Source organism: Syngnathus leptorhynchus, chromosome 17 (assembly GCF_054491065.1).
Source record: "Syngnathus leptorhynchus isolate UIUO chromosome 17, UIUO_Slep, whole genome shotgun sequence".
Taxonomy (NCBI): domain Eukaryota; kingdom Metazoa; phylum Chordata; class Actinopteri; order Syngnathiformes; family Syngnathidae; genus Syngnathus; species Syngnathus leptorhynchus.
This window is the reverse complement of record NC_141211.1, coordinates 2,471,437-2,492,558: the sequence shown is the minus strand read 5'-3', so window position 1 is coordinate 2,492,558 and position 21,122 is coordinate 2,471,437. Positions and strand designations below refer to the sequence as shown.

Below are 21,122 nucleotides of genomic sequence, written 5' to 3'. Positions count from 1 at the left end.
AGATCTGCACCTGCAAAAATACTTGACCTTTTCTGAACCACCCAAAAAAATCCTTATAATTTCAATGATGAGTCGGAGTCAACATTGTCTGTGGTACAATGTATGTATTTTTCATTTTCATAAGTAGCGCCACCGATTACCGGACCTCAACTTGCAGGGTCTTTTTTAGGCCTTGGTAAATTACCCTGGGATCCAGCGAGGACAACATACTAAAATTCCGGGTTGAGGTTCTTATGGCAATCGGAATGCCAAAATATGGTCCAAAAAGTAAGGTGTGGCGTGTTACGCTAAGTGACTGTCATTTTATTGTTATTCATAAAGATGAAAAAATTCTGTTAACATCCACTTACTGTGGCTGGCAGCATGCGGTGTGTCATTATGAGTGTACACCTACACACAAACACACACACGGTCAAGCAGGACATAAATAGGACGCGAGGCGAGGTCTGGTCACGGTCTTCTCGGTGGAGACGAGCGGCGTCCCACGCGATCTCTGGGGATGATACGCAGCTCTGAGCCATGCTTCAGGAACACGTTGCCTGCAAGCAGGACAAAATGTGAAGGAGGCTATTTTCTTTGCTGAGTCATGCATAATTGACAACTGAACAAACATTGGAGCTCACCTGCAGTCTGTGCAGGGTTGATTCCTATCCCATCTGCAAGGAGAGCACATGACATGTTAATGAAACTGGAGCAAGATTACACACACACACACCAAGAACGAACGACTCATGCTATAATAGAGTACTTGCACCACCTAGCGATCAATTGGTAAATTACAAGTGTGGCAAAATTCAGCAATTCATGAATCAGATTACAACAATATTGCAAAGAAATCTATAGTTGTATTATTTGGACTGAAATTGATAACATGTGATTGGCTATGGCTTTTGCCGAGAGGGGCTGATAGAGCGCTTCCAGAATTCTGAACATTAAGGTATTGGCTGGAAAGATTTGGCTGTAGCTTTGACACCCCCAAAAAGTTCAATATCACGTCAGATAAAGATGTGAAGACTCACCATTGGTGATGATGGCGCTGGTGGCTGGTGGCACTTTAAACTGCAAATAAGGCCACAGTTGGTTCAAATCCACACAGACATGCCACAAAAAGCTTTTCCCATTCCACACAATTGAAAGGTAAACACATTCATATTGTAAATGGGAATATATTCTTTATGCTCTGTGGAGACCAATGTTACTGGAGCTTAGTTGGGGACCTTCTCTTCCTTTTCAAATCCAGCAGATTCTTTTTGAAGAACAGTAGGCAGAGGGTTTGAAAGATTCTGATGGCCACTCTTCAATTAGTTGTCTTACCTCTTCGGCGGCAAACTTCAGAACTGCTGTGAATGGCGTGCTCTCTGGGACACTTAATCTATTTAAAACAGATACAACACATATTTCAATACTGTACTTTGAAAAGACAATTGATTATTCTTTACATAAACGTGGACCTTATGATAGGAAACCTGACTTAATTGTTTGAAATTGCCTAAGCGACGAGCTGCACTGACTCAAACAACCTCATCAGAGTAAAACAAGATAATTAATGAAACTAAACATTCGAACAGAAATGGTTTAAATCACATTTCAGATCGATTTTAGCTGTCAAAGTACTCACACTTTGAACGGGAGCCGGGGGTCCGACGTCAACGTGATTTTAAATGTTACTTTAGACCTGGACAAGCGAACAATAATAGCTCAGTTATCACCTCCGCTTTAAACAGGTATTTTGAGAAATATTCAGAAGGAATGTCAAAGGTAAAAGAGTAATAACATACATTTTTTCAGGCGAGACGACTCGACTTGTGAGTTGTTTACACACACCCGGAAGTCCAGAAGGACCCCGTTATGTACACGTCATCGATTTAGGTGGATTTTGTATTTTCTGCTTATTATTGTACGCCTTAGCAGTTTTACAGAAATTAAGTTTTTATCGAAATAAGAAAATGTATTACTTTCACATACGTTGACAAGGAATAAAAAAAAAAACGGAAAGTGATTGTGAGTACTTTTGAAAAAGGCATCATTGTCGGCCTACTAACATTTACCGTAAATGGCAACAATGATGCGCATCGACATATTGACAACGAACAAGTTAAACTTTAAACGCGTTTTTTTTCAATACTTAAAAGATTATATCTTTTCAGAATTAATGATGTACTAACAATGGCCCAAAACCTGTTATATTTCTTTTCTTTTGTAATTTTAAAATGTTCATCCTTGCTGTAAATCTTTCATCAATCCATAAATTTGACCTCTAGTTAATTGAAAACATCTTTCATCAATCGGTAAATAAATGTGACCTCTAATCCCTTTAGTCAACTGAAAAAAATATTGCCAATATTTTATGTGTGTTCTATTTTTTTGTTTATATGTTCTTAAAGGGAAATGTGCTTTCAGCGGTTTGCAAACATATTTTTTAAGGTTGTGTGAAACATATAATCATATCAATATAATATCTAGTATTGGAGTGCTTGTGTGGATTGGTGGGGGGTGAGGAATGTGCAGGCACACTGCATGAACTTGTTTTCTTCTAAGAGTTATGGAACAGGGAGGCCCAGGAAGGGAGTACCAGACAGGGAGTACGGGATGGTACGGGACGAAGGGAGTACCGGACGATAACACCTCTAGGTCGGTGAGGAACGAGAACAAAGAACAACACCACGTCCAGGTGGTTGGGCTTCGAGAGGAAAAAACCAACCCCCTGACCAGAGTGATGACACCTCGACGGGGAGGAGATGACCATCGACCAATCATCACACAATATTTTGCATGCTTTAATATTCATATTGTGTTTCTTTAAAACTGGGCAACCCGGAAGAATGTGTCGTCTTTTGGTGGTCACAAAAACGCACGAGTTTTAGTGTGAGGGACCCGGGACCCAGGCCTGTATTAGTGCGCTTTGTTAGGAATAAACAATTGGTCAATTTGGTCTGATTGATCTACCGGTCTTCTCTTTGACAAAACGAACTCGCAAAATTGTTAGGTGCGCCAGTGTGTGGATTGGGACATAAAAACTTGTGTTAAGTGTTGATCGCAATTTGGAGTCAGATCAATAGCTAAAATCCGTATCCTAACAATTTCTTGGTGACCCCGACGTGATGTCAAGAGAAGGGTAATTGGCAACTCGTGGTCTGTATCCAGGACACCGGACAGCGTCTGGGACGCTGTCTCTCGGTCGGCGAACCGTTTGGAATAAGTGCACAACGTTGAGCTGGTACAACGTCTCCTCAACCCTGAGCTCATCACTGATAAGGTAAGCAGAATGCCTGTTACTATAAGTCGAAATTCTGCAAATTGAAAGAGGAAATTTAAGAGGAGACTGTTGTCCAGATCAAATAAAGTGTGCAAGAGATACATACGGTGAATACGTTTGGAACTTACGTGTGTGACGTGTACGGTAAAGTCAGGGACTTTCGCGTATTACGGATAGGTCCGGGACCTAGCTTCGTCGTGGTGGACAAGGGTACGTTGACGAGCGTATTCAACTAACTAGGTGTTTTGAGATCCTGGGAGAAGTGAGGCCTCCCAAATATATCCGGTGGTAACAGTTCCTTCTGTGAGAGATCAGACCGCTAAAATATCCAAAATGAATCAAATTGGGGGGAGTGTGTGTGTGTGTGTGTGTGTGTGTGTGTGTGTGTGTGTGTGTGTGTGTGTGTGTGTGTGTGTGTGTGTGTGTGTGTGAGATGAGAGGAGTGCGTGTGCTGAGAGGAATGAATGGAGTGAGATAGTGTGTGTGATGAGAGGTGTGTGTGCGCTGAGAGGAATGAATGGAGTGAGATTGAAAGAATGTATGCAATGTGGTAGCGCAAATTGTGAGTGGCATTGACAAAAAGAAAGTGGCAAAGGAGCGTGTGAGACACCGAAAAGTCTTCGCGAAATTGGAAGCTGACAAATTGTTTCAGGGTTTTTCAACAACTTGGGACATGGAACGTCTCTCACGGCAATTGCAGCAAAAAGAGGGTCAGGTGCTGAAAAGAAAGCTCTCCTTAGAAGACAAGCAGAAAGGGGCCGGCTGGCGTGAGCGCAAGGTGCTCGAGAAGCACATTAGGGAGAGAGAGGAAGAGCGACGCTCTTTGCACAATATGGCAACAGCTGCAACAGCTTTGTTTGCCACTCAGAAGAAACTGCCCGTAGAAAGTGTTGTTAATGTGAGAAAAGCAGAGGAGGTAGAGAAAGCTGGCATAGACTTAGTGCCGAGAACGAGGAGCTAAAGAAGAAAGTTGAGCAAGTTGATGAGCAGCGTAGACAGGAAGCGCAGATGTTAAAATGGGTAACGGAAAAGTGAGACAAGACGTGAAGAGCAAGTGGAGACAGAAAGAGCGTTCACAGCGAGACTGGGGAGGGAGGTGCCCTTGCCACAAGTAGCAGTAGTAATTTGAAAACATTAAAATGACTTTCCCACAACCCACCGATCTGGCCCCCACTATGTTTCCTTATGATGTGAAAATGTCACCTGCCCAACATTATGTAACATGTGTGGAGAGTTGGATTGAAACCACAGGTCGCCATCCGACTCTCACGCACGAGGCAGAGGTTCTCTTCCGGACGGCGCTGGTGGATGGACTTCCGCCAGATGTGAAGAAGCAGCTAATGTCACACCCTGACATTCTGGTTTGTGCCGAGGAACGATTTAAACGTCATCTTTTGCATCACTGCAGAATGTTCACTGAGTCACAAGCTAAAGTTGATAACGAGACAGACTCATTATTCAAACAGTTGTTGAAATTACAGTTGGCAAAAATGCATGGTGAAGCTAAACAGTCTAAATCACAGAAAAAGGAAATGCAAATCTCACAGGCTCCTCAGGTGGTGGGGCGCGGAAGGGGCCAGTTCCGGGGCGGATACAGAGGCCGGGGAGGGAGTGCGCCTGCTTACCCGGGGAGGGCAACATACAAAAACCATTCGCCCAACGCATGCTTCATCTGCGGCGAAACCGATCACTGGGCAAGAGAATGCCCGCAGTATCGACCGCACGGAGCCGCCCGCCCAGCCGGAGGCCCGCCACATCAACCCGAGGCGCCGATGCAACAAGCAGGAACAGCTCCGTCTGGTGAACGGCCCTGGCAACAGCCACAAACACACGGAGGTCAGTACTACCAACATGATGATCTCTGGTGTGGACAATTTGAATAGGGCTGCCCGGGGAGCAAGAGAAGCAGTGGCCCAGCGGAGTCAATGCTTCATGTGACAGTGGAGGGAAAACTTGTGCAGATGCTGGTGGACACAGGAGCAACTTATTCATCCATAAACACTGCCCTTCCTGTATCCTCACTGTCAAAGAAAACAACAACTTTAGTCAGCTTCTCGGGAAAACCACAAACTCTGCCTTTTACCAAACCACTTGAAACTGTGATCACCCGGACGGGGTGTAGACTGTGGCACAAATACATCCATTCCACAGACACTCCGATCAATTTGATGGGGAGGGACTTGTTGTCAGCCGTTGAAGCCAGAATTCTGTGTGGGCCAGAGGGAGTGATTATTCAATTTCCAGATGGCGTCAGCATCCAGTGCTCACAACAAATACAACAACATGGTCAGTGGCTGATGGCGCCCCTACCGACAGAAGCAGAAACTGCAACCATCTACTGGGCCAGGCTGGAGCCAGAGACCCCTGCTGGTGGTGGTGTGTTCTCGACCTACCTACTGTGGAAACCTTGGATCTGCTCACTGACGCCATACCAACCACCTGTTGATCCTTTGCATTGCACTCTATATTATGACCGAAAAAGTGATGATGTATATCGGGATTTGTTTGAAGAAATTGAAGGGCACATGTGGGATTTAACTTCATCACGCATTTTGATTGGTAAAGAGGGAGTTGCAGCGGCAACTGAACTGACATATGAACAAATGCAGTGGTTCAAAATGACAGAGAAAGGGGTGCCACACATTTCGCTGGCTATTGCCCCAGGACACGAGGCCAGACAATTGGGCTCAATGGTCAAGCAGTTGTTGCAACAGACCGATTGGCGGAAAACTCACATTCCTAATTTGTACTGGTTTGAGTCTCAGAATGCATACCAAATTAAACAACCCATGGCAGACAGGATTGCTGGAGATGATGTTGGTGTTCCGCGGTCCAGTAATCTGGACGGGGAACACCCAGACTCCTGTTTGCGTCCAACGTTGAAGCCTAAGCCCGGCCTGTTTCAGCCGGCCCCGTGGCCGGGGGCCGAGGTATCATTGATTTCACCGACATGTATACAAGAGTGAATGGGAAACGCTTTTTGCTTGTGTTGGTTGACGCTTACTCAGGCTGGCCTGAGGCATATCCGTGCTCGAAAGAAGATTCTGCTGCTGTGATCAAGGCTTTGATCACCCATTACATCCCCACACATGGTTTTCCGGCCCTGATCCGCTCTGACAATGGTACACACTTTAACAACAAAGCCTTGGCCAAGGTGGAATCAATTTTGGGTTTGAATCATCGATTTGGCTGTGTCTACCATCCTCAGAGCCAGGGCAAAGTTGAACGAATGAACCGGACGTTGAAGGAGAAACTGGGCAAAATTATGGCTCAAACGAAAATGAATTGGCTCCAAGCGCTTCCGCTTGCCTTGTTGTCTGTGCGCCAATCCGTTAACAGGCACACTGGATTCGCACCGTTTGAATTGATGACAGGTCGTCTAATGCCGGGACCAGCGACAACGCTCGTCCCACCGGAGGATGTTACGGTACCAAATTTGTCTCATGCAGCATACTGGTCCTATTTGTCTGCTTTGGTGTCCAGTGTTTCTGCACAGATTGGAGAGAAATCCGCTGCGGCGGAGGAAGGCGTGTCGGTGGAGAAACAGCTCACATGTACACGTGTACGTCAGAGTCATCTCCACAAAGTGGACGGAGCCCAGGTGGAAGGGCCCCTTTTGTGTCTTGGCCAGGACGTCTCACGCGGCCCAGCTCGACTTCAAAGGACGCCGGTGGTATCACTACTCACACCTACGTCCGGCCCCAGAGTTTGTTCCGTCAGGATGAAGGTATTCTTGTTTGGCCGTGTCCCGGACCCGGCCAAAAGGGGGGAGACAGAAGGAGAAGGAGCAGCAATACGGAAAAGTAAAGGGGAGGGCTCGAAAGGTTTTTCGGATTTTTCAGAATTAATTTTAGTAGTGCTATTTTTATCAAGTTGTCTTTTTGTGTGGACATTGATGACAATTGATGAGACCATCCAGCAGAAAACGTCCCAGATTCAAATTTCACCCACCTATAGACAATATTGATGCAGAGGAGAAGTAGTTTTTGAGGCTGAGGTGAACACAACAGAAGAGCTCTCACGAGAAGAACAGGGAGGTTTGAGACAGAGATGTGACAGCGGAAATTGGCAAATGCATGTCACGTTGTTTAATTGGACAGAGACAAACCAAACGTTACAGGACAAATTGGAAAAGTACCAGAGAAGGGTGTGGAGGAAGCAAATTGAACAGGTAAGGGAAATATTGTATTCAGCCCCACCAGACAGAGAAGGGACATGTATTCACCAATGTAAAGAGGATGGACGGTTTGTAAGTTGCTTCATGTCATGGACAAAAGAAGTTAACATATGGAAAAATGTGGACCGGATTAATTATGTCCACTACAATGTCCAACGATTGGCGAACTTCACCACCTCGGCACTCCAGGCAGTGCATGAGCAATTAGCAGCCACGTCTCTTATGGCATTCCAAAATAGAATGGGTTTAGATATGGTGTTAGCGGAAAGAGGAGGAGTGTGTGGTATTTTTGGGGATCAGTGCTGTACTCTGATTCCTAACAATATGTCTCCTGACGGTCGCCTTACTAAGGCATTGGAGGGTCTGCGCACGCTAAGTAACAAAATGAAGGAGCACTCAGGTGTGGACACCAGTTGGTACTCTGACTGGTTAAACGTCTTTGGCAAATATAAAAGCTTGATTGCATCAGTACTGATTTCTATCGCTGTGTTTGCCGCTATTATGGTGTTATGCGGATGTTGCTGTATTCCATGTATCAGATCATTAACTGTTAAGACAATTGAACGCACGTTGGGGCCACTCCCTCCGGGTGGCCAGTACATGATGATCCCTCAGAAGGACCCCCAGGAGGCGGAGACAGCTGTGGCCCTCCGGGAGTTCGGGATGTGAGTATGTGAAGGTGGCCTCAGGGACCTGAGGCCATGAGGAGGGAATGAAATTTTCTACTGATTTTCTACTAGAATGAAATTGTTTACTGATTTTTAGCTTATGGCTAGTGATTTTTAGCTTGTGTTTAACAATAAAACAAGGTATTCGAGTGATGACCTCAGTAGTCTGAGGTCATGAGAGGGAATGAAGGAACATAAGAGTTTGATCTTAAAGTAGTTCATTAGACATCCTGTGTATGAGAGTATGAAACTGTAAAGTGCTGAGTGTGTGACGGTGGAGACAAAACAAGATATGTGTGCAAGGATGTGCACGAATGAAATGTTCCAGAACAAAAGATAACCCAGGAGCAGCAAGGAGGACAAGATACCCACAGGGTCAGCTGGTAGATAACTGGTGACCCTGGAAGGAAAACTACAACCAGGAGGAGCGAGCAAGTGATTCTGCAGGAGAAGAAAGACCAATAAGAGCAAGCTAAAGTTAAATGCAGTATACACATAGCCAACAGAATAATGACAGAATGCCTTTGTTGATGTGCCATTTGCATATTGTGTAGTATAACTCATGGCTGGGCAACTCGGAAGTAGAGTACGTCTGCTGGTGGCAACAGAGGCGTACAGAGGTGTATTGAGAGGGACCCGAGACCCAGGTGATGTATTAGATTTGTGTGTTAGGAATAAATCCACTCGTGTGTGAAAATGCCGGCTTCTTGATACCTTTCTATTGCAGAACGAGCGCGCATATTGTTGGATGAGTGGCAGTTGGGTAAGGTCACAAATTGGAGTCAGATTAGTAACTTGAGTTTATGTTGAATTAGAAATAAATTCCAACATTCTGCAAAGCACTTTGACAGTTGTTCTTTTGCGCTATGATCTGGCTGGCTGCTATTAGCGCGCTTGCTCCATTTTGCTGCTCTTATTTGTCTATTTATTTATTGTTTATTATTTGGGTTATTTGCTTATTACTTATTCGTTGCTCTTGTCTGTTCGTTTTTACTCTTTGTGCTATTTGATGTGAGTGTTGTGTACTGTCTAGTCACCGTGGGACGGTGGGAAACGTAATTTCGATTTCTTTGTGTGCCTGGCATGTGAAGAAATTGACAATAAAGCGGACTTTGACTTTGTTAAGCACCATATATGTATTTTACTGCACTGTAAATTTTCTTATCTGTACTCATTAACTCCTGGGCTTTGAAGTACAACCCACATGTGCCACAGCGGTGGGATTTGTACCGTAAGGTGCAAGGTGATCTGTCATGCAAAGTGATCTGTAGACTTTAAACCTGTGGAGGTTTACCAAAAAACATGTACCCACCTGCCTGGAATGTACTTGTGGGAGGATCATCAGGAGTTGTCAGGAATGATTTACAGACATACACATCGCATCAAAGCCTGCGGGCCTCATTATGCCGCACCACATTTTGACACAGTCAGTTATCTGGTTAACATTTGGATAGTTCCAACAGACAGGGATCATGCGGGATTACGACGGCAGCGTGGCTTTCCTGGGAACGTGGGGTCGCTTTCAGCTCATGATTTTCTTCCTACTCTGCTCCACCATCTTGCCCAACGGAACGGGCTCCTTCTCACTGGTGTTCATCACCGACACACCACAGCATCGATGCCGGATCCCTGAGGCCAACCTCAGTCATGAGTGGCAGCAGGCAGCAGTTCCACTGGAGGTAGACGACATGGGGGAAAAAAAAAAAAAAAAATCTGAAAAATGAAAAGTATCCAATTTTATTCAACTCTTATTTTTTTAACACACAGCTGTCAATATTCACGTCTTGTGGTTTGCTCTGACGTACTCTGCAAGGTGGTGGATGGGCAGCCGCAAGCGAGCCGCTGCCGCCGCTACCGGCTGGACCTGCTCCGCAACCTATCGGCCGTTGGATTGCTACCAGGTCGTGATGTCAACCTGAGCAGCCTGGAGCAGGAGGACTGCACCGACGGGTGGGTGTATAGCACCGAGGTCTACCAGTCCACCGTGGTCTCCCAGGTCCGATTTTTGTCCTGATGGTTAGAATGCACTCCCATGACTAAGGACAACTGACAGTGAACATTTTGCACTTCCAGTTTGACTTGGTGTGCAGTCAGCATTGGAAGCAACCCTTGACCGCTACTATTTTCTTCTTGGGGGTCTTGGTTGGATCTTTTTTCTCTGGAGTGCTCGCTGACAGGTACCAACTGGAGCTCAATAATTTACAGGAACTAGTTACAAGATGGTGATTTGCAACCTGAGTGGGATTTTTTTCTTTTCCGTCTAGATTTGGCCGTAAACCGGTGCTGTTCGCCACCTTGATCATTCAGGCAGTGTTCTCAATGGCCCAGATTGCCGCTCCATCTTGGGAGGTGTTCTGCTTGCTTCTCTTCTGCAGTGGCCTCGGCAATATCTCCAACTACGTGTCTTGCTATGTGCTGGGTAATTTCATTTCACGATATGGTTTGAGTGCAGCATGAAGAGACTGACATACTTAATACAAGCAAAGCTCTTCAGCAGTCAGAGAAAAAAAAATGTCTCAAAGTTTGGTGTCATTGTAAATAAAGTAAATATCAGAAGGCAAACAATTTCACCCAAGAGAACATTTGCTTGATTCCACATGAAATTAAAACATTTTTTTGCTGGCACAGGGACCGAAATCCTCACGGGCAACGCTCGGGTTGCTTACGCGTCAACGGGCGTGTGTTTGGGCTTCGCCTTTGGCTACATGATGCTGCCACTTTTTGCCTACTTTCTCCGGGGCTGGAAGATGTTGATGCTGGCCATCGCACTGCCCGGCCTCTTCTATATCCCCCTGTGGTGGTGGGCATTAAAAAAAAAAACTTTTTCCCCTCAGACTCGAGGGTTTGCATTAGTACTAACACTGTGTGTGTGTGTGTGTGTGTGTGTGTGTGTGTGTGTGTGTGTGTGTGTGTGTGAGTGACAGGATCCTCCCAGAGTCTCCCATGTGGCTCCTGTCTCAAGGTCGAGTGATGGAAGCCGAGGCCATCGTGAAAAAAGCCGCCAAGATGAACCGAGTGGTCGCACCGGAGAAAATCTTTCTTCATTCTATGTCGCACGTGAGTTGGACCTTAATGTTGATGCTGAGCACTTTGATATTTAGAAAGACTTTCCAAAATATAGCTAAAGATGCTAACTGCAGAGTTGGAAGGTGCCATTAAGACTAAAGGGGCCAGCACGGGTTGCTATAATTCACGTATGGCGGTTAGCTCAATGCTAACATTTGTCGTTCATTCCAGTCAGATGAAGAGTGGCCCGTAGAGCGCTACTATGTTTTGGATCTGATGAAGAACAGAAGCGTTGCCATTACGACCATCCTTCTCTGCTGGGTGTGGTGAGTGAGTCACAGCCATCCTAAAAACTCCTAAGCATGAATTGAGGGCAATTTGGCAGGTTCACGTTGAGCGTCTGCTACTACGGCCTGTCCCTGAACACGTCGCAGCTCCACTCTGATCCCTACATCGGCTGCTTCCTGTCCGCCGTGGTGGAGGTGCCGGCCTACGCGAGCTGCAGCCTGGCCATCCGATACCTGCCCCGACGCCTGGCTGTGATGGGCGTCTTTATCACCGTGGGCCTGGCGCTCTTTTCCATCCAGCTGGTGCCCCAGAGTGAGTTGAGCTCATAACCGGAACCGGAAGAAATCCTGAGGAGTAATTGAACAGCAGTTGGGCTTGGTCAGCCATTTTATGCTGTGTTAGTGTTCCAAACCAGTTTGGTTCTTGGACTGTTCCCCTCAGGTATTCTGGGTTTGGCCATGGCCTTGGAGATGTTGGGGAAGTTTGGCGCCACGGCGGGAACGTCGCTGCTGTTTGCCTTCACGGCCGAGCTGTACCCGACGGGTCTTAGGAACACGGCGTCAGGGATCTGCGTCATGGTGTCGCGAACAGGAAGCTGCATTGCACCCTTTGTCGTACAGCTGAGTAAGCACTTTTTTGGATAAGGAAGTGTTGGACTCCAGTCAGTTTGACATTGAAATTTTGAATATGTCTTTGGGGCCGCGCAGACATCTTTTTCAAGTATCTGCCCTATATCATCTTGGGCGCTCTGGCCATGCTGTCCATCCTGGCCACCATCTTCTTGCCAGAGAGTTTTAGGAGCCCGCTTCCCGAGAGCCTTCAACAGATGCAGAAGAGGAAAAGGTGAGCGGGTCAAATCAACATGTACCAAATTCAGTTCACGTTTTTTCTGGTAATGCAACGTGAACTTCAGTGGTCACCTTGATGCAACTGACCTCCTCTGCTTCCTTCTTCCTCGTCTCTCCAACCGTCCATCATTTTGGTATCCCCACCTGCAGCGTTACTTGTCCGTCTGTCTTCAGACGAAAGATCTCCAAAGCCATGGTCATCGAGAGCCCACTGTGAGTCCCATTGCAAAAAGCGGCAAGGTCATGTAGCCAACAGCGAACCCACGCCCGAAGATGGAGCTCCACGATGGACAACAGTGTCCCCCGACATCACTTTATGATCTGATCTGAAGTGTTTGTAACCTGGACATAATTGGGAAAAATATTCTATGCAAATACGGCTACCAGGAAGGTGACCTTTTCCCCATTCCAGGGTCTGGTCCTCTCCAATTTTTCATTCCCCCCATCAGCCATTCCATTTTGCCCATCCTTGCATCATTAAACAACATTCATGCAACACTTTGCCATCTACAGGCGAGAAAGCGCAACTACGGTCTTTTCAGGTAAAGTGCAAAGCTCAAAGTGCGCGGTTGTCAAAGGTCGCACTGAGCGTCTTTGACGTCGTGCGTGAATACTGACGCCACCGGAGCAACTGATCTGATTGGACAAAGTGTCTTGTCCCCGCCCTCTTCAGATTCTGTTAAGCGATGTGATTGGCTAGACTATCTTGTGCGTCTTCAAAACACGTTGAGGGGGGGCGGGTCCGTTTGAATCAGTGCTTGAATGCTGCACATTCTCTCGACGAACAACACGTCAATAAGGTACTTAATTTTCTTGTTTTATAAATATTAAGATCGTTGTAGAAATAATTAGTTCAAATCAGGAAACGAGCTAAAGAAAAATAGTCCATTTGATACGCTTTTAGATCCGTTCTGTAATGAAGCACATTTACCTGTCATATGGTTTATTGTTCAAACAGTGGAATACAAATAAAGAATAAATGCTGTCTTACTGTGTCTAATGTGGAGATAAAAACATTACATATTTGCACATGATCAATTATAATGTGTGTATTGTAATGCATGTAAAAACAATGCAGAATATGAGATAGTTTTTGTTTTTGCAGCAGACTAATAATGAGGTCAAAGGGTCAAGCACCAAATGGCAAGGCTTTCAATAACACAGAAAGGGAGTTTGGAGGAACCCTAGGTGAGTCACCTCCACTTGGATTCTATTTTTCTATTGAAGTGAGCATCAGATTCAATCTTCTTTCTTGAAATAAAAACTTGAGCTTTGAATTTGACAGCTCCAGGCTTCAAAATGTAACATAACTGAGTTGAACCGTTGCACTGACAACTGAGTTTCTTCTTACAGCTGCAATTTGAGATACATGAATTATTTACAATAAGAATCACCTCAAATACTGTCCGCTTCCATCCCCAGGGGCCGTTTGCATCCCCATCTTTCTGCCATTGACGGTGCTTTACCTGATTTGCGTGAGTCGATCTCCTGATGCAGCTCTGCTCCAATGGCCCCCGCCTTTGCCCTCGCTTGACCAGCTATGGGACCCTTTGGCTCCCTTCCTCCTGCTGGGCTGGATAGCTCTACATGCGTTTCTATATTTGCTGCCATTAGGAAAGGTATAGGTGATACACAAAAGATTTCCCCATTTTACAATATTTGGAATATTGGGATTTGCAGCAGTGCACAATTTCATGGTACTAAAGATACAAAGAGCTTTGTAAAACCTGATTTTATAATAAATTGTTATCGTTTCTGCAGATATCTGAGGGATTAGTGCTGACGGATGGAACACGTCTGAAATATCCCATAAATGGTACTTTTTTTGGTGTGGGGGCAATTATGTCAATGATAGTGATTTTTTTCTTTTTTGTCTTCTGCTATTTAGTTGACAGACTTTACATTTCTAAACCTGCACAGGTTTTAATTTGAGGGCAACATTGTGTCATTTTTTGTCTGTCCTGCAGGTTTTCATAGTTTGTGCATCAGTGGTGCCTTACTGATGTTGCTACTGATGTTCGGGGTTCCTTTGGGGCATCTGTTCCATCTGATGTTGCCTCTGGCTATGTGCGCAATCGGACTGTCCTTCATGCTTTCCGTCTACCTTTATGTTTGTTCTTTTTGGGCTCCTCCTCATGCTCTTGCTTTGGGGGGCAACACAGGTGAGGAAAATAGGTTTTAAAAAGGTAGCCGCTATCGATGTAAATGTACTGTTTCTGCAAAAAAAACAAAAAAAACATGTGAAAAGCAAATTTACATTTGTTTTAGGAAATCCCTTGTATGACTTCTTCATTGGACGGGAGCTAAACCCTCGCATCGGTCATTTTGACCTTAAATATTTCTGTGAGCTCAGACCAGGTCTGATTGGCTGGGTAAGTAGAACAAAACAACTTTTTTTCTTCATAACAAAATGATGAAATACTGGAAGCCAACATTTCTCGTTAGCAGTGAGAATATTGTGTCATTTTTTGACTGCTCTTTCAGGTTACTGCGGATAGATGGGGCTGTTGTTCAATATAAGCCGAATTGATTTATTTTTTCCTTGTGACTGACAATCACAAAATAAATTCGCACCCCGCTGACCCGAGGCATTTGATTTAGGCGAAAATATTGAAATAGCATTTTACATTTCTTGTAGTAAGTCTTTGAATTACAAAAAAACCCAAAGAAATGTCTCATCCGTTCTATTTGTAATTATGCATTTTATAAGATGACATTGTCATTTCTAGTGTTTACAGTAAAAAATACTGTAAATGCTTTGGCCATTTGATCATTCGAGAGTGAGTAGTGTAGGAGACAAGATAAAAACCTCCCACCCAACTGTGTGTGGGAGATTTTGGTTGAATGTCAGACAGCATCTTTTTCTTTCTGTATCATAAATTGACATTCATTACTGCTCCTCAACACAATTTTTAAATTGAGCAGATTAACCTCTCTAAATGAGATATTTAATTTCTATTAAAGTAGTCATAAAGTTTATACCAAAAATTAACAAATTGTATCACCTGCTTACCTGGACAATGCTCCAAAATGTCAAAAGTAAACTTTGTTTGTTTCCTTAAATGAAAAGGGGTGGGGATCAGGATATAATTATGAGACCCTTTGACCTCATCAAAATTCTGAGCAATCATATCAAATGTTAGTAAACATGAATAGTCCTTCAGATTTGTGTTGCATCACCTACATTTTGTCCCAGCACCTAAAAAAAAAAGGTTTTCATTTCCAAAATGCATCTGGAAACGGATAAATAGCTGTGCCCTTTGCTGAAATCTTATCAGCACGTGACACAAACATAAGCGTGACATGGAGCAGATGGGACATCAATATATGATCTTGTTTTGGTCCAGTATGCATTTTCATTTTCAGAGTCAAGTGCAGTTCATGTAAGAATCACAAATGGATACTCAGTTCTATTGAGATATTTATATTGATTAATGTTGAGTAAGAAATAGAGGTAAAAACTAATATCAAGCAAAGATGACATTTTGAAATTCAGGGCATAGATGAATAAATCATAGCCTGCGCTTATTGCGCGTATGAGGCCACTTATTCCATCGGCTTGACCTAACACATGTTTACAAAGTGCACCACACTACTATAGAGAAAGTAAAATGCAATACCTTACCATGAAACTTTATTTCAGGTACTCATCAACCTTGGTATGCTAATGCAAGAGGTGGAGCGCCGAGGCTCCCCCTCACTCGCCATGATCCTGGTCAACAGTTTTCAGTTGTTGTATGTGGCTGACGCTCTGTGGAACGAGGTAGGATGTCAGGCTTCAGGTACTTGAAGGTGTGGCCGTCATTTCCAGACTATTGAGCACACCTGAATAGAAGCCACACCCACAAAATAAAAAAAAAGGGGGGGAAATTTCATGCATAGTTGTCTGTTTTAACCTGGGATATTTAAAATGAACATTTTTTAATTAATTACAAAATTATAAATTATTAAAATGATTAAAGTCATAAAAAATATTGATGTAATTTCCTGGGATTAAGAATAAATGAATAAATTATAAGAATTAAAATGATTGAAATAAAATTGGATTTTGTTCGAAGTGGTGAAATTGGGCTCAGCCCTTTCCATGTCATCTGTTTGTTGACAGGAGGCAGTTTTGAGCACAATGGACATTGTGCACGATGGTTTTGGTTTCATGCTGGTCTTTGGTGACCTGACCTGGGTTCCCTTCACATACGGCCTCCAGGCGGCCTTTCTTGTCGAACATCCTCAAGCTCTAAGTCTACCGAGAGTTGCAGCCATACTAACTCTAAATGGTGAACATATCATTCTCAGTTTTACAATATATATTGTTTTTCCATTCTTAAGATACCATTCATCCTCTTTAGGTATTGGATATTACATTTTCCGAAAATCCAACTCGCAGAAGAATCAATTCAGGAGAAACCCTACACATCCAAGTGTTAAAAGTCAGTGCGAATCACTTTATTTTGGATATAATTAATCAAAAAACTCTGAGGCTTCATTTCTGCTATCAAGAGTGTTTGCCTGTGAGCTTATGAAAGTCTAATCAGTTGAAGTGATTGCGGCGTGCATTATCGCAGGGCTGGAGACCATCGCCACAGCAACAGGGAAACGTTTGCTGGTGTCTGGTTGGTGGGGTCTTGTCCGTCATCCCAATTACTTAGGTGATCTCCTCATGGCCTTGGCTTGGTCTTTGCCTTGTGGTAGGAACACTCCATCATGCATTGGCAACATTTGACATCATCTTTTTATCCAATCATAAATCTTGCCTATCCTTACAATTGATCATCCAATTTTAGAAGAAGACCATAGAAGTGCATAGTGACAAATAATTCTACTTTCAGTGATTGATCCTTTTCAGTTTGCAACCCACAGCCGAATATTCCCTCACTTCCTAAAATGATCAGATAAATTGTTGCTAGACTCCATTGAAGGTCTGGTCTCATTCTTCCTGTCTAGACAAATGGAGGCTGTCAGTCCTTTTGTTGCTGCTGACACATCCAATATGATGTGACTCATTGCTTTGCTGCTTTTGTAATTGAGAAGTACAAAAGTTGGGAAGAAAGAAATAGGAATAGGAGCACAATACAGTGATTTACTCATATAATCAACACTTTTCCATCTGTTTCTTTTCATAGGATTCTCACATCTTCTGCCATACTTTTATGTGATTTATTTCACCATCTTGCTGATTCACCGCGAAGCTCGTGACGAGAAACACTGCAGAGCCAAATATGGACTTGCATGGGACGCATATTGTCGACGTGTCCCCTACAGGATCGTCCCTTATGTTTATTGAAGAGTCAAAAACAAAGGAAACGAAAAGCAAAATGGTGCCTTTTGTAATATTTTCACAAATTTGATTGCATTTCCATTCTTGGTAATGTTTTGGGGTTATTGTTGTTGTTGTTGTTGTTTTTTTGGAGGGTGGGATGAGTCATGATTTTGATATCCCTTTTGACTTCTATGTGAAATAAACATGTACATTGACACAAAGCATTTGGATAAAAAAAAAAACAAAAGTCAAATTCAGTCCAAAAGCTGCCAAAGTCGTAAACATTTGTTGATCCTCGCCGCTCTTCTATTAGCAGACATTTGATTTACAAACAATGCATTTCATTTCCCCTGGCTGATTGCAAATCATATTGGATGAAGAGAACAAATATGATGAACTGTCAAACAGCACCAGTCGTGCAAATGGAGGTGAGAGTGCACCGTGTTGATGGACACCTTCATTTGTCACCTCGGTGCACCCTCTTAAGCCGCTGGCTTCGCCCACACCTCACTCAAGCTATTTTCTGCCTTGTATTAAAGTACTAATGACAAACATGCTGAGAAGCGACGCCGGCTGTAGAAATGGATAGAATTATGCAATCTTCATTTCTATCCAATTTTTGTCGCTTTGATGACAATTTGAACATCAATATCAACTTAAATGGCTTTGTTCCCAATTGTGTAATAATGAATTAGCGATTCAGTGCGACCGTGCGTATGCCAATCTTATCGTTTTGGAGCCCTGCAGTTGTAGCCAGTTTCCATGGCAACGTGTCTGTGAGAGCACAGACGTAGGAAGAGAGGGGAAAGGCGTTGAGACGGTTATGGCGGTGTGGATGGAGATGAAAAAGGAAGAGCCCAGGATGAGTGTGAAACAGATGCAGCTGGTGTGTGTGTGTGTGTGTGTATTATGCAATAACCAAGCATCGTTGTTGTTATGCTATTCATGAGTACTTAGTGTACATATCTGCATGCACACACATTCAGTCAACACGTAGCAATGAGCTTACTGCTAGGGATGCGAAAAGTGCAGGTGAATATTTTTCCATGTTATGCTTGAGTGAGGGAGTCAACAGGAATGTCTCATACAATTTGGTTTCCATGGTGACAGTGGAGTGTGCTTTTCAGACAGAGGAAAGTAGCCGCTCGGTGCCTGGTCGCAAATTGATTACAATTTAGACGTGCCATGAAATCACTGAATTAGTCTGGTTGGAAATAAATAAATAAAAATTAAAGGGGAATCTCAAGTACAAAAAAAAAAAACGTTTTATGTGGCACCACAAGTCTAATTACGGCCATCTGAATCTTAATATTGAGAATCTTTCTCATTTGGGTCATGTGACATTCGCAAGCTGAACCTCAGGAACTGTGATGTCATTTTCAAAATGGCCACCTCCTTACATGGATGAATTTTTCTGATTTTTCTCTAAGACAAGAAATAAAAAAAAAAGCACTGATTTTTGGGGATGTATTTATTTTATTACAATACATATGAATTGCTTAGTATTTATGAACTGTACATCATATTGAAACCTGATAGATCTAAAGTTGTCCACCAAACTGGTTATATAGCATACAATGATCAAAAATGTATACAAATAAATAGATAGGACCGAAATGACATTTTTTAATTTGCTTGGAGATTACATACATGGATACAAAGAGACAGTCAAGCAAATTGTATTTCTCTGACTGTCCTTATGGCGATTGTCCCGATGGTATTATTCCAACTAAAGTGGCACAACATTAAGCACACCTGAACAACAAAGTTTACAACAAAGCGATTTTTTTATTTGACGTCTTTGATAGTGTGGAAGCAGGATGTATTTTGATTTTTTTTATATAGCTCTCGTATTGAATATGATGACATTGTGCAGGTGTCCTCGATATTTTTGCCAGGATTGTTTTGTTTGTGTGTCTTTCACATTTCTTAAGGACTAGAAGATTTCTTTTTTTTTTGTACTACACTAAAGGGTCAAAATGAAACATTTTTGGTCCATTTACTGAGCCTTTTCAGGATATTTACTATTCTTTAACTCTCTTCCTTTCTGAATCTGTTTATATTTGAAATTTGGGGTAATATTTTTAAACCTTTTCTGCATTTTTTTTGTCACATACATTCTTGCAAATTAATACAATTCAATTCTCTTCTCTTATCTGTTTTTAAAATTGATATTTAATCCACTTATTATTCCCAAAGCGTTTTTTCTAATGGAAGAGGTTAGCATTTATCAAGTTAGTGCTATGCTGTCACTTGCTAGTGTGTTGGATAGGCAGTGGCTTTGTTTACAAAAAAATATTTATTGCAAAAATCACTGCAATGGGGGTGTTAGAATAAGACACACAAGCCATGTAAACAATGTATGTAACCAAGTATGTTACATACAGAAATGCTTCTAGTACCATTACTGTAAACACCTTAATTGCACTTTAACATCATTTGCCCTCCCTTTTATTTTTCTTCAGTTATAATCAACTCGTAGTATCAGTTTAGTATGAACAACAAAAATATTCATATACTATATAACAATAAGAATGTTTTCTCCAAACGTGAAATCCATAGTAACGTCGCTGATATTTATTTGAATTCTTTGCAAACAATGTCATGAATTTATTCCCGTGTTAGGCTTTAATCCTAGTATTGCTGTCTAGTCAAAAGATTTTTTTTTTTTTACACTCTTACCTACACCAAAATATATTGTTTGAATGAATGTTTGAAAATATTTTGACAGGCTGCACTACTCATGATACGCTTTTTCCTAAGTAGCAACACCAGACATGTTATCAGTACTTGTTAATTACTACACATGCAGCCGGAAGGGGGGAGAAACATTTTTTATCAGGCCCCTGAATAGCTGGTACTCCTACAGATCACAATGGAATCATCACTTATCTACATATAAGGCCAACTAATGAACACATGAGAGCAAGAGCAGCTCGGTCATCTAGCAGCAATGACTTCATGTGTCTAAATGAATGAAATGACTCTTTACATGATCACTTTGCATCCCACTCGGTTATTAAACACACTCGCACAACATTGTCCTTTGAATTGCTTGTTATACATGAAATGTCACTGTGCTAAAATAGCTAGCATAGGTGCTAACACAAACGTAAACGGCAATAAGGCGATTTATGCACACTAAAAAAAATAAAATAAATGTAGGCCTTTATTCTGTTGTGTTTAAGAAAACCATCGTACCAAGATTCGATATTATTTTGAAGAAAGCGAAAACCGAGACACATCATGTTGCCTTAGCATTTAAAGTTGGTGATGGTATTTCTCAAGCCTTATTGTTGCGTTTCACTTCACCCCTGTTCTTTGGCACAATGTTTTTCATGTACAATCTTTTGGCATTGAATCTGTGAGCACAAAGCTTTGCGGAGGGAAACAAATTTGCTTCTAGCATTTACCGGGAAGTATACAATTCGAGTCGAATTGCCTGTATAGAGACGTTGACCTTACTTTTGAATTGTTCTTATTTTTTTTTTTTTTACAGTTTGGCCCTGGCAGCCAAAGTTTTCTCTCCATCTCAATGAAAAGTGTCTGTGCACAAACTGACCTGTAATATCCCTGCCTGCGTTTTTACAGTGATTTTAATTCATTTGACAGTAAAATGTAT

At 42.8% G+C, this 21,122-nt stretch overlaps 3 protein-coding genes and 1 long non-coding RNA gene across 8 annotated transcripts; 2 read left to right on the top strand and 2 right to left on the bottom strand.

The window, feature by feature from the left end:
• Positions 1-84: 84 nt before the first annotated feature.
• ufm1 (ubiquitin-fold modifier 1) lies at positions 85-1,856 on the bottom strand. The gene is made up of 6 exons (XM_085935343.1): positions 1,779-1,856; positions 1,619-1,675; positions 1,315-1,372; positions 1,020-1,059; positions 624-656; positions 85-539 (listed from the first exon to the last, which is right to left on the bottom strand). Coding segments are annotated over exons 1-6 (279 nt in total). The 5' UTR covers positions 1,781-1,856; the 3' UTR covers positions 85-450.
• An 844-nt stretch (positions 1,857-2,700) lies between these two features.
• LOC147042958 (solute carrier family 22 member 4-like) lies at positions 2,701-12,550 on the top strand. Of its 2 annotated transcripts, none has more exons than XM_085936604.1 (11): positions 2,701-9,780; positions 9,915-10,097; positions 10,175-10,278; positions 10,366-10,520; positions 10,730-10,901; positions 11,026-11,158; positions 11,339-11,433; positions 11,493-11,707; positions 11,837-12,019; positions 12,103-12,238; positions 12,418-12,550. In XM_085936604.1, the coding sequence occupies exons 1-11, from the start codon at positions 9,574-9,576 to the stop codon at positions 12,458-12,460; spliced, it is 1,626 nt and encodes a 541-aa protein (XP_085792730.1). In that variant the 5' UTR covers positions 2,701-9,573; the 3' UTR covers positions 12,461-12,550. The 2 variants fall into 2 exon arrangements, with proteins under 2 accessions (XP_085792730.1, XP_085792729.1); XM_085936603.1 differs by having other exon boundaries at positions 12,394-12,535.
• Positions 12,551-12,908: 358 nt separating this feature from the next.
• tm7sf2 (transmembrane 7 superfamily member 2) lies at positions 12,909-18,074 on the top strand. Of its 2 annotated transcripts, none has more exons than XM_085936606.1 (11): positions 12,909-13,043; positions 13,349-13,431; positions 13,666-13,862; positions 14,005-14,059; positions 14,211-14,405; positions 14,512-14,615; positions 15,887-16,006; positions 16,349-16,517; positions 16,590-16,670; positions 16,806-16,889; positions 17,364-18,074. In XM_085936606.1, the coding sequence occupies exons 1-11, from the start codon at positions 13,006-13,008 to the stop codon at positions 17,522-17,524; spliced, it is 1,287 nt and encodes a 428-aa protein (XP_085792732.1). In that variant the 5' UTR covers positions 12,909-13,005; the 3' UTR covers positions 17,525-18,074. The 2 variants fall into 2 exon arrangements, with proteins under 2 accessions (XP_085792732.1, XP_085792731.1); XM_085936605.1 differs by having other exon boundaries at positions 16,806-16,928.
• On the bottom strand, positions 13,179-16,018 carry LOC147042957 (uncharacterized). 3 transcript variants are annotated; one of them, XR_015068773.1, is made up of 4 exons: positions 15,869-16,018; positions 14,244-14,459; positions 13,710-13,847; positions 13,179-13,596 (listed from the first exon to the last, which is right to left on the bottom strand). It is a non-coding gene; the product is annotated as an uncharacterized LOC147042957 (long non-coding RNA). The 3 variants fall into 3 exon arrangements; XR_015068771.1 differs by having other exon boundaries at positions 14,244-14,387; XR_015068772.1 differs by lacking the exon at positions 14,244-14,459.
• Positions 18,075-21,122: the final 3,048 nt, after the last annotated feature.